Raw genomic sequence first — 12,764 nt, 5'->3', positions numbered from 1 at the left:
GACAAAAAGTTCCAAGAAAATGTAGAATCTGCTTCCAATGGATGAGAGACACCAACCTAGTTAGACTCTTAAGAATTCATAAATTTGTTGTATACAACATTACTTGTGTTCCACCAATCTATTTGTTTTGCAGTATGGTCTTTCCACAAGTTTTTCTGAAATGGAGAAGTTTTAGTGAAATATTTGCCAGCTTTTAGAAATATATATTTGTTAAACTCTTGTCTTTATTTGTCATCTTTTAGAGCTTAAAGAGATCATATATATATATATTGAAAAAAAACAAAATTATTTGAATGGTGGAGCTTTTCTTTGAAGAGAGAAAGAATAAAGTATAGATACTAATACTCAATCTTCTATTGATTTATTTCTCAACATTGTCTTAGGAAAGATTACAATACCACTATATATAGTCTCACGAAGTGTCTCCCTAAATTCCTTCAATAAATCATTGATAAAAGCAAATGAAAGAGATTACAATAATTAAGACAAAATTTCAAAAGTTGAATAATTCTTGACCCTTTGTTACTCAAACTACCATAACTTTCTATAGAAAATACCAAAGGACTTGAGACTTAAATCATCAGAAAGTACACATCCAGGGCATCAAAATCCATAGGTCATATATTTAATTTGAACATCGTTTGACCTTCCAAATTCTTGCTAAATTCTTGACAATTTGAGTTTAATGCTCAACAAATTCCTCCCTTAAACTTAAATCTTTCAAGTCCTTCATTCCGATCATCTTTTTCAAATTTTCAAACAAAGTTGTTGGTAGAGGCTTTATAAAAATATCAGCTACTTGGTCATGACTTGAAACGTAAATCATTTTCACTTCTCCATTCTTTACATATTCTCTAATAAAATGAAATCGGGCGTCAATGTGCTTACTCCTTTCGTGATGGACTGGATTCTTTGCCAACTCAATGGCTGCTTTATTGTCAACTCATATTTCGATTGCCTCATGCTATTGTAGATTTAATTCACACAGTAACTTTCTTAACTAAATTGTGTGACAAGCACACCAAGATGCTGCCACATATTTTGCCTCACATGTTAACAATGTTACGATTGGTTATTTTTTTAAGAGCTATATGAATGTTGTATTCCCCATGTAGAACTCACATCCTCCTGTGCTTTTTCTATCATCTATATCTCCGCACCAATCACTATCAGAGTATCCTATCAACTAGTATTCGCTCGCCCTTCTGTAGAGAAGCCTGAGTTATTCCATCCCTCAAATATATCAAAGAATTCATTTAATGGATTTGAGGTGCGATAGCCTTGGATCCTCCATGTATCGACTCACTACACCAACACTATATGCAATATCCGATCTGAGTGCATGTGAGATATTTTAGACTCCCTACCAAACTACGATATTCACGTGCATTTACTTGATCTCCTCTCTCAAATCTAGAAAGTTTTGTGCCAAGCTCCATTGGTGTTACTACAGGCTTGCATTCTTCCATCTTATTTCTCTTCAACATGGCCTTCGTATATGCTTCTTGTGAAACAAAAATTCTAAAGTTTTCTTGTCTAATTTCAAGACCAAGAAAGTATTTCATCAATCCTAAGTCCATCATTTCAAACTCCCGTGTCATAGCATCTTTAAAGTCCACAACCAAGTTCTCATTACTCCCTATGAAAATAAGATCATCAACATAAAGGGCAATGATAAGCAGATTACCTTCTTTTTTCTTTACGTATAATGCATACCCATATGGGCATTGTATGAACTTGTTCTTCTTGAAGTAAGTATTAATTCGAGTGTGCCATGCTGGAGGTGCTTGCTTTAACCCATAGAGTGCCTTCTTTAGTTTCAATACTTTATTTTCCTTTCCAGATTTCATGTATCCAGGGGGTTGCTCCATATAGACTTCTTTAAGAACTCCATTTAAAAATGTTGATTTTACATCCATTTGATAGATGGCCCACTTGAATTGTGCAGTAGAGATAAAAGAAGTTGAGTTGTCTCCATTTTTGCAACTAGAGCAAAAACTTTGTCATAATCGATTCATGCTTTTTGTCTGTAAATTTTTGCAATTAGACGCGCCTTGTACCTTTCAGTCTTACCATGGGCATTCATTTTCTTCTTGTATACCCATTTTATACCAATGGGTCTATATCCATCAGGAAATTCCACCAAATCCCAAGTTTTGTTTCTTGCGATTGCTTCTATCTCTTCATCCATTGTGACTTTCCACTTCTTGTCTCTTATGGCTTCTTCAAAAGTAATATTCTCCAAGTCTGCTAATAAGAAAACTAGGTGTACTTCATCGGTTAAGTCGTATAGATCTTGTAGATTTCGTATCCTAGGTTGACTCGGCTCTTCCACTTCATTAGATATTTGAGAAGTCATTGGAGTGTTTATTGGTGCAATTTTCAATGACTCTCCTTGTAATGCCTCCTTTTGATTCTTCCAGTCCCATGCGCTTTCTTCATTCATTTGAACATCGCGACTTACAATCACCTTCTTTTTAATTGGATCGAATAATTTATAAGCCTTCGTCTTCTTGTCATACCCAATAAACACATATTCCTTACTCTTATCATCGAGTTTGGTTCTTCTTCAATCTAGTACTTGCGCATAGGCCATACTACCAAACACTTTAAGGTGTGAGACAATTGGTTTATGACCACTCCAAGCCTCTTGTGATGTTTGATTCGCAAATTTTGTATGTGGACATCGGTTTTGCACATACACAGCGCATTGTACTGCTTCTGCCTAGAATTCCTTTGGCATGTCTTTACTCTTCAATATTGATCGAACCATATCAAGGATCATTCAATTTTTCCTTTCTACAATGTCATTTTGCTAAGTTAAATATGGTGCAATCAAAAATATTTTGATACCTTGTTCCTCACAATAATTTGTGAAAGTGGTTGATATGTATTCTCCATCTCTATCTGACCGTAAAGACTTGATGTAAAGATTGGTTGTCTTCTCTACCTTCACCTTGAACTTTTTTAATACTTCAAATGCTTCTGACTTTTCCTTCAAAAAATAAACCCAAGTCTTTCTTGTATAGTCATCAATAAAGGTAATAAAATACCTTTTCTCGTTGAAAGATTTCGGAGTGATTAGGCCACATATGTATGTGTGTACCAACTCAAGAGGTCCCTCTCAACAATATTCTGCTTTCTTTTGGAAAGTTGCCCTTGCTAGTTTGTCAAGTACACAACCTTCACAAAATTTCTTGGTGTAGTCCATTTTTGGTAGCCTATGGACCATGTTCTTCTTTGCTAACTCTTTTAGTTCGTTGTAGTGTAAGTTTCTAAACCGTAAGTGCCATAAGAATGCTTTGTCCTCCATGTTGACTTGTAAACACCTCTCTCGTACATTCTTCAGGTTGAATTTGAACATCCAATTCTTCCCATCTCAACATGTGCGAGCACCTGATCATTTATGTCCTTCAAGTGCAACATTTGATCTTTCATGAAGACCGAACATCCTTTCTCCAATGATTGTCCCATACTTAGAATATTACTTTTCAAGTCAGGTACATAGTAGACATCCTCCATAATACCTTCTTTTCCATTCCTTTGGGAAAAACGTATTTTTCTTCAACCTCTGACTTGAACCTTTGATGCATCTCCAAAAGACACATGTCCATCTTCTATCTCTTGCGTATCAACAAAAAGTTGTTTGTGCCCACTCATATGGTTGCTTGCACCGATGTCAAGATACCACACCATGTCGTTGTCCGGAGTGATACCTTCATGGGCCATCATGAGAATACCATCATCTTTGGTCTCATCTTCTGCGACTAAGTTCATGTTTTCTTCCACCTTCTTTTCGGCATAGCAATCTTTTGCATAGTGTCCATATTTTCTACAATTGTAACACTCGGCGTTTGGACTATTTGAGCGACCGCCTCTTCCACGACCTCGGCCTCGTCTACGCCATTTTAGTTGGCTCGTTTCTTTTTTTTTCTCCATTGTTGTTTCCACGACCACGACCTCTACCGCGACCGAAACTGCGACCACCACGACCACGTCCTCTTCCTCGGTTGTGTTGCACACACATTGCCTTGTCTTCTTTGGTGGTCATCTTTGCTTGTAAGGCCTCCTCCAAGACCTCTTATTTCTTTTTTCTTTCTTTATTTGTTCATGTGCTTCAAAGAACCTGCAAAAACATCAATAGTCATTTTTTCCAAATTCTTTGATTCCTCGATAGCACATACCACATTCTCAAAATTATTTGTCAATGATTGAAGGATTTTCTCCACAACCCTGGCATCTTCAAGAGTTTCTCCATTGCGTTTAAGTTGGTTCACCACCGTTTGAACCCGAATGATGTAGTCAGATACTCCTTCTAACTCATTCATTTTCATTGTTTCCAATTCGCCTCGAAAAGTTTGGAGCCGCACTTGTTTGACTCGATCAACACCCTTGAAAACCTTCTCATGTGTGTCCCACGCTTCCTTCGTTGTCTTTGCACCTGCCATTTTCTCGAAACCTGATAGCTTGGAACATGAGATAGAGACCGATTTTGTCCTTCATGCACATCTCTTTCGCTCTCAATTGGTTTGTTGTTGGATTTGCAATTGAAGCCTCCTCTTCAAGACCTTCGTTGTCTTTGCATGCATTTAAATACTCCAATTGTCATAGTTTATCTTGGTGAGTTGTGATAACTGCATCTGTCCCAACATTGTGCTCCCATGGTTCAACATAGCTCTTACTAAAATGAAAAAAATAAAATAAAATTATTTGAGTGGTGGAGCTTTTCATTGAAGAGAGAAATAATAAAGTGTGGACACTAATACTCAGTTTTCTATTGATTTCTTTCTCAACCTTGTCTTAGCAAAGATTACAATACCACTATATATATAGTCTCACAAAGTGTCTTCCTAAATTCCTTCAATAAATCATTAATAAAAGCAAATGAAAGATATTACAATAATTAAGACAGAATTTCAAAAGTTGCAGTAATTCTTGACCTTCGTTACTCAAACTACCATAACTTTCCATAGAAAACACTAAACAACTTGAGGCTTGAACCATCGGAAAGTACACATCCGGAGTATCAAAATTCATAGGTCACACATATTTAATTTGGACATGGTTTGACCTTCCAAATGCCTGCTAAAAACCACCTAAAAGCGTGAAAATTTGAGTTTAATGCTCAACATATATACCTAAAAATAGATTAAATTGTGTAGTGACTGTTTTGATGTTTTGATGATTATAAGAGTTTTTGTTCTTCTAAATTCGATCATCAATTATTACTTGCTCAAAATAGTTTTAGACCATCAAGAGATATCATTGTGGAAGGAAATTAATATCATTAATCTAGAAAGTTTGGGAGAAGAATTGTGATTTTTGACATTCTAAATTTGTTTACACAATGTACTTTGTCAGTTTAATTTAGTTTTTCTTCAAATTGGAATGAATAAATGTCATAGACTGATTCATTTATGCCTTGAACATTTGTGTAACCTCTGAATATTTATTGCAATTGAAAGATGCATGCAAAAGGGTGAGTATTTATTTATACATTAGGTAATTGATCTAGCAAACTATTTCAACCATTATTACAAATGAAATTTAAGATCAAAATTGCAGCATTTTGGTATCTAGATTGTTTCATGATTGAATGTTATTTGCTTTGCAGAATATGGAAAAACTTAAGATCAAAATTGCAGCCAACTTCCTACAATGTTATAAGAAAGCAATCAAAGAAATGTGTGGTTTCTCAAAACTACTAAGTAGGTAAGAATCTTGCTTAGGTTCATAAAGTTTGTTTATTTTCATTAAATTGTTTGAGATTATAAGCTTATAGATTCATGGTGTTCACCCAACTTTGCCTTCTTCTGCTGATATGTATTATAAGCAACAAATTTGTTTCTTTGTTCATTTATTTTTCAAATGCCTTACTCTTTTTGTCTTCTCCTATTTGGTTTTGGTTTTGTTCTTCATCTTTGTTTCCATATATGATGTCCGTTGTACCTCTTTTGAAAAGTGAAATAGGAATGATTTGTGGTTGAATAGTACAATCAAAGCATGAGTTTAGTGGTCCATTTCTTCAAAATTCTTGTTTTTCCATCTACATGATGCTTTGAGTTAAAGAAAACATTCGTTTAAATAATTAATTTTGATCCCTTAATGAGATTTAGGAGGAGAAGATAATGCTTTGCATCTTAATCTTTTCCTGTTTTTAACTTAATTTAGTTATAAATACACTTGTTTTACATTTTTTTTTAAATGACCTCTCATGATATTCTTAATTGTAATGATTTAATGTCTTAATTGTGGATTTTCTTAAAGTTTATATGTTCGCGTTTCATAGTTAGTTAAACAATCACTTCATTTCATTATACAACTTTTATCCTTTGTTTTCAACTTATGTTATTGTTTCATGGTTTCATGTCTTAATTGAAAGTTTGTCCTTTTTTAATTTGTTATCTACTACTACTACCCTTCACAATAAATTACTAGTATCATTCTTTTGTAAGAGTTCACAAGTGTAGTTTTTCCGTTTTTTAATTTGTATAGAAATAAATTTCTTTCATATGCCTAACATTCATTCTTTTTGGTAAATGGTCACATTTTAACTTACATAGCTATATTTATGTTGAATATATTTGTTTGACACTTTATGTCTGTAAGATTTGTAGTAAATTTTTCATTGATCTTGTTGTGCTGAGTAAGGTTAGGTAGAGTTGTCTTAGATGAATCCTCTGAGTTTTTGCTCACATATAAAGATAATGAAGGAGATTGGATGTTGGTTGCTTTATCGATGCATACTTTCGACTCTTGGTTCTAAAATCTTACATACATTTTTTAAGAATGGAGAAAAAGTTGGAACTAATTTGATGGAGCCACTTGGCATATTTAATTCCCTTTTGATTCATGAGATGCCCATTGTGTCTTATGAATGAGAAAGATGAGTTATACAGTGGTTCAAGATTTATAAAAAAAATTTGTAATTATTTTGTTTCTTCATTTGGCTTATTGCAAGTTTTGGATTTAATTTGATTTTCGTTATCTTTTTCTGAAGGATTTACAATTGTTGATAGAGAAATTTTACGAAGGCTTCAAAATCTTTAAAAATAACATTATATGCCTTTGAAAATAATGAAACCTTACAAAAAGACCATTTAACAATAAAATAATCATCGATAAGTAATTTGATAATTATAAAAAATATTTGTCCTTTGAAAATAATAATTTTTGAAAGTTACTAAACCTTTGAAAAAGTTTTTTCAACATGGTCTATTTCGACACTTTTCGAAGGTTAAGATAACCCTTTGAAACAAGTGTATGAAGATCTATTAATGTTTTTTTTCGAAAGTTGTGACCTTCAAAATGGTCAACTTACTTTTAATATATGTACTACTTATTATTTGACAATATGAGAATGTAGTACATAATATATGTACGATGTATATATTTACAAAATATATCATGTGTTAGTATTATTTTTATTTTTATTTTTATTTATAAGATATATATTTGCATATATATATATATATATATATATATATATATATATTTGACAAAGTACGTGGAATACATATCTCAATAAAATTGAGACTAGAATTCAAATATGAGTTACATATATTATGTAACCATCTTCTATACTTTCTAAATACATTTAAAATAACATTAATTAATTACATACATAAAACAAAAATTATGAATCTTAAATCAACATCCAAAATATGATGTGGAAATCTTTTTCTTTAATTCTTTGTTTAATACAAGAAAAAATTGAAATGAATATATTTAAAATTTTGTATTTGGATGATAACAAAAAGGGGGAAAAAGTTAAGAATTTACTAATATAAATTTTTAACCAATAATGTGTTAATTGAAAATTAGAATATAATAAGATCAATTAAATAACTACATTTAAATCCTACGAAATCTAATAAAAGAGATTTGAAATCCCTTCGAATTTTAAAATCATTCTCTATCGCGAATTCATTTAGAAAAGGTTATAAATGCTTTTGAGACCATGGTGAAATTTCAACCATACAACAATTTATTGAATTTTATTGACCGTAATATCATATGCACGCTACTAACTTTATTTTTTAAATAGTTGATTACCGAACTTAGTAATTTCATTTAAAATCTCAAAAGATATAAAATAGGGGAAAAAAATCCGTATAATTATCTCTTCTTTTTTTCTTTTTTCAGGAATATATATAAAACTAAAAATAAGACCCAATCAATTCTTTCAATTCTTTACCACCACCCAAAAGATTTTTATATTTGCAATGCTTGCCTTAAAATAACAAAACTCAAGAATTTTCTATATCATCATGACCCCACTTCGATGATCCCAATTTTCATAAGATGTTATAAGTTTTTTATATTATTTTTAATATTCATACCATTGATCTACAACCTTATGTTACAAAGTAGGGATGTTTATGAATTAGATTGGATTGAAAGACTTTTTAGACTAAATCTAATTGTTCGGATTGTAAATTTCTTCAACCCAAATAACTCTTATTAAAAAATGAACTCGCCAAACCAACCATGAAATATTTAGATTGGATTGGTTCGAGTTAATCGGATTATTTACTTAAAATTTTGTTCTAAAAAAAAGCAAAACATAAATATGTAAAAATTTAATTTAATTATTTTCATATATTAAATTAAGATTAACAACTCAATTTCAATTTATATAGTGAAAAAAGTGCAAATAAACTACTCCTAAGAGTCGTCGAAGAATAAATTATTAAAATTAAATAAAACTATAATCAATATATGTATAAATAATTGTATTATAAGTAATAAAAAAATATATTTTAAAGTTAATAATAAATCGGGTTGGTTCGGGTTATATTAGATGAACCCATGAATCAACCCAACCAATAAAATTTTGATTTATTTGAACCTAACCCAATCCAACCCAAATCGCACAAGTTGGGTTGGATTGATAGGTTTTTTTGGGTTATTGGATTTTTTTGAACACCCTTATTATAAAGTTTAAAAGGGCATGGTTGGAAAGTAAGGGCAATAATTCAGGATGCTTTCATAATGATAATGCTGTGTATGTTAAACCTGCTCTTTAAAAACCTATATTTTAGAAGGAATAATAAACATGAGAACAGACCAATCTATACTAAAAGCAGAGACCAAAACATATTCTCATCTTCTTTTTTTTTTCCCCTTTTAAATTGTCTTGTTTATCTAATACATTTAATGAAATGAACCAAAACTAGAAGTCTCATTTTCCTATACACCGACTTAGTTAATGTGTAAATTAATTTGTTGATCTGATTTGATAAATATAGATAACTATGAATAATTATAGATGTTAATATCAAAGGGGACCCCATAAGACAAAGAACAAAGGGGCATAAATCAACCAAAGATTTAAACCCATCTCTTTGTATAGGTGGCTTTGGGTTATGGTGAATGTTCAACTCAGTTTGGTTGGATAGCCTTCATGAAAATGACCTTAAATAATGAACACATAATCACAAAGTTTTGCTACCACCCACTTGCTATTTGTCCCTTCTCTTCTCCTCACTTATCTTCCATACACAATCACTACTCTCACTCTCAATGGCAACATCATTTTCTACACCCTCTTCATTGTTCACCCTTGTATTATTAATGGCGATTTTTTTCGTGTTCGGCTTCCAAGCTTTCTCGACTATTCTTATGGGAGATTTCGTTGTCAAGGCAACTCATAAGATATAAGATTGGTCGTGGTGAGAAAAACACATTCACTAAGGCTTCAAAGATTTACATACTCCAACTAATCATTGGATGTAAATTTCTCCATGACTCGAACCCATTCCCTCTAAGACTTTTCTTTTTCCATGGATCCTTATTGATCTAAGGTTAGTAATCTGCATTCATGGTGACCTTCAAAAGGGGGGGCTTCAACTTGTTTAACTACTAGCAACATTTTTAAACTACAAAAAGAAAAGTTGAATCATGTTCTATCTAACCGCAGTTTTAGTAGAAAAGAAAACAGAGAAAGTATTGGTAAACAAGACTGTGATTTAAGAAAAGTAATGTACATATTCAGAAACCAAACTGTAATCTACCAGGACCAAACAGGAAAGGTGAAGTAAACATTGATAGAGTATACTTACCATATATACATTCAATACTAATTTTCTAGTGATTTACATTCCTTGTGGAACAACTTCCCAATATGCAGACTCTAAGCTATTTGAGTTTCATAGAGGAAGTAGAAGTTCTAGTAATCAGTAAGCTAAGGTCTTGTATCTAGCTATTGTATATAATATTAGTTATGTGCAGGAAGGTTGAAAGTTTAGAGCAGGGGAAGAACCAAATTATGCATCGTCTTCATGAAGCTTGTCCCTTTGCCTGCGCATCCGAGCTCCCCACGACATGCTTGCTCTTGAATCTTTGTTCATGCTTCTTTTCTTCAATCCTGATAGCTGATCCTTCCAACGGTTCTTCCACCCACTTTTCTCTTCCATTTCCTGAGTAATAAGTTCAGATTATGTATAGGGATTTGGATATATGAACTAAAAGAACCAATATCTGTCATATGAGTTACATGCAAGAGTCACAATTTGGTCCAGATTATACATGTTTTGATGCACATAAGTCATTTGAATTAGGATTAGATTTAATTTTCATTAATGGATGGTGAAATGAAAAAGTAAAAGCCATGAAATGTCATTGAAAGGATTATTCATCTTGAATGATTTCTTCATGTTGCAAATTATTTAAGAGGCATGCCGCAATCTTAAGAAAGTGAGAAAGAAGAAAAATCAGAAGAACCAAAAATTATGACTAATCTGTTGTTTTTACAAAAACAAAAACAGGAAAAAAAAAAAAAAAGGAGAAAATCTCAAAAGTATTTGTGTATCGAAAATCGACCTTTGTAGTCTGTAAATTCTGTTCAATTAAAGGTAGCAAGAAGATAAGACTTTCGGGAAATGGATGAGAAAACAAATCAAAATATTTTTGCAGCTCAATTCCTACGCCGATTCATGTAGAAGCAAGCAGAACGCGAAGGTAAATGAGGAATACAAAGCAATGATTCAAAAACAAATGAAGACCAAGACTGAGTGCTTGGAGCAATCCAGGTTGAATCAACGAATAGGTAAGAGAAATTAACAAGAATTCAGGATTAGGAGTCGAAATTGTTCAAAACAGGTCGAAAATCAATTCAATATAACAAAATAAATTGCAACAAAATAAGGTAGAGAAAGCATCCTAATGGATTCCGCAACCAATTTTGAGCTAAAAAATAGCCAAGAAACGTACCTCATGGTTGTAGCCGCGTCTTCGAGCAGAAAAAGCAAGATGAAGACCTATCGCCATGTCACTGTCATACAAAGCTCTCATACTAGGATCGGACAACGTCTCATACGCCTCCTGAACCTTGATGAACTTCCTAGTATACTCTTCGATCCGGTCCCGCGGTGAAACGTCCGGATGATATTTCAGAGCCATCTGCTTGTAGGCCTGCTTAATCTCCACCATCGACCCCGACTCCGGTACTCCTAAAACCTCGTAGAAGCTCATCTCGACGTCGTCGGAGACTACCGCTTCGTTGACGACAGTGGCCTTTACTCTGACGCAAGCAGAAGGATGCCGTGCCGATTTAGGGAACAAAACCTGCGAAGTTCCGTCCGGCGGAGAGGCTCTTCTTGGAGAGAAAGTGGGAGGCATCGCCGGTAAATAGCAACGTGAATCGGTGCCTGATAAAGCCAAACCGCAGCTACGCATCTTTTTGTATTTTTCGGTGATTTCTCCTTACGATCACAACACTGAAATTTCGCTCTATTGAACCTTCGCTTCGCCGCTGGCTGTTTCGTCACTCTGTTCTTGTTTTGTACGCAGGATTTCTCTCCCTCTCTCTCCGTCTCTCGGCGCCTGGCGGTGTGATCTATTTACTTACGACAGCAGGTGTTGAGAGAATGTTTTGTACGAGAGAAAATTAAGTTTTGAGAATTTCTTGTTTGAATGGGTTTCACCCTTTCATGTTTAAATCGTCTATGATAAAATGTATAAATAGAAATTAGGAATTAGGATCCATTTACTTTATTATTTGTTTTCATTCAGAAAAGAGTTTGTGTGGTGGGATGAAATTGAGTAACTTCATTAGTTTTAGTAATATATGTGGTTGTCAATCATTCCTTAATTTTAAAGAATTCCTTTAGAGATTGTAGAAGGTAGGAGGTGAATCTTCTAATGTGATCTACACCAGTTTCAAAACCTGGAAAGAGGTGAATCTCCTAATGTGATCTGAAGAGCTCTGTTTCCATAACCAGAAGAGACAACTGGAGGTGAATCTTCTAATGTGATATACCAAAGTGAGGAGCTCTCTTTCCACATTACAAAGAGAAGAAAAGTAAATGGATAGAAACTGAATCTTCCTCCACAACCAAAAGACTGCTACTGTAAAATTTTGATGATTGGATAGCTATGCACAGAAAATAAGAAAATTACATGGAAAGGAGTGTAATTTTCCAAATCATCATCTCATTGGTTAGTTATCAAAAGTAAATCAGAATTATTTTTAATTACAGATGTCAACTCAATTATATGTTTCTTTTAAATTGAATTTTCATTTGAGTTATATAAATAGAAAATAAATTGGGATGTCATTTCTTTGTTCTTTTATTTTACTACTGAGAGGATACCTACACGTGAAAAATCTTTTGAATATAAATGGTTAAATAAAATAATTTTAGTTAAATTCGAATGGTAAACATCTATATAATGAAATAGATGAAAGACAAAAACTCATCCACGTTAGAATAATGGATTTTTTTTTAATAAAAAAATCATATTTTATTTGATCTCAAATT

At 32.9% G+C, this 12,764-nt stretch overlaps 1 protein-coding gene across 1 annotated transcript; it reads right to left on the bottom strand.

Moving 5' to 3' along the window:
• Positions 1 to 9,949: 9,949 nt before the first annotated feature.
• On the bottom strand, positions 9,950 to 12,225 carry LOC120068230 (chaperone protein dnaJ 20, chloroplastic-like). The gene is made up of 2 exons (XM_039019944.2): positions 11,215 to 12,225; positions 9,950 to 10,421 (listed from the first exon to the last, which is right to left on the bottom strand). The coding sequence occupies exons 1-2, from the start codon at positions 11,677 to 11,679 to the stop codon at positions 10,269 to 10,271; spliced, it is 618 nt and encodes a 205-aa protein (XP_038875872.1). The 5' UTR covers positions 11,680 to 12,225; the 3' UTR covers positions 9,950 to 10,268.
• Positions 12,226 to 12,764: the final 539 nt, after the last annotated feature.

The sequence above is a fragment of the Benincasa hispida genome, chromosome 12 (genome assembly GCF_027475165.1).
Source record: "Benincasa hispida cultivar pf3 chromosome 12, pf3_genome.v1.1, whole genome shotgun sequence".
Lineage (NCBI taxonomy): Eukaryota > Viridiplantae > Streptophyta > Magnoliopsida > Cucurbitales > Cucurbitaceae > Benincasa > Benincasa hispida.
Note: the sequence above shows the minus strand (reverse complement) of the source record. Positions and strands in the feature narration are given on the sequence as shown.

Excerpts from the sequence above, each read along its gene's own strand:
- LOC120068230 (XM_039019944.2), bottom strand. The coding sequence starts at position 11,679 with ATGCGTAGCTGCGGTTTGGCTTTATCAGGCACCGATTCACGTTGCTAT. Across the intron at positions 10,422-11,214 it reads GACGCGGCTACAACCATGAG|GAAATGGAAGAGAAAAGTGG; the intron begins GTACGTTTCTTG and ends CTTATTACTCAG.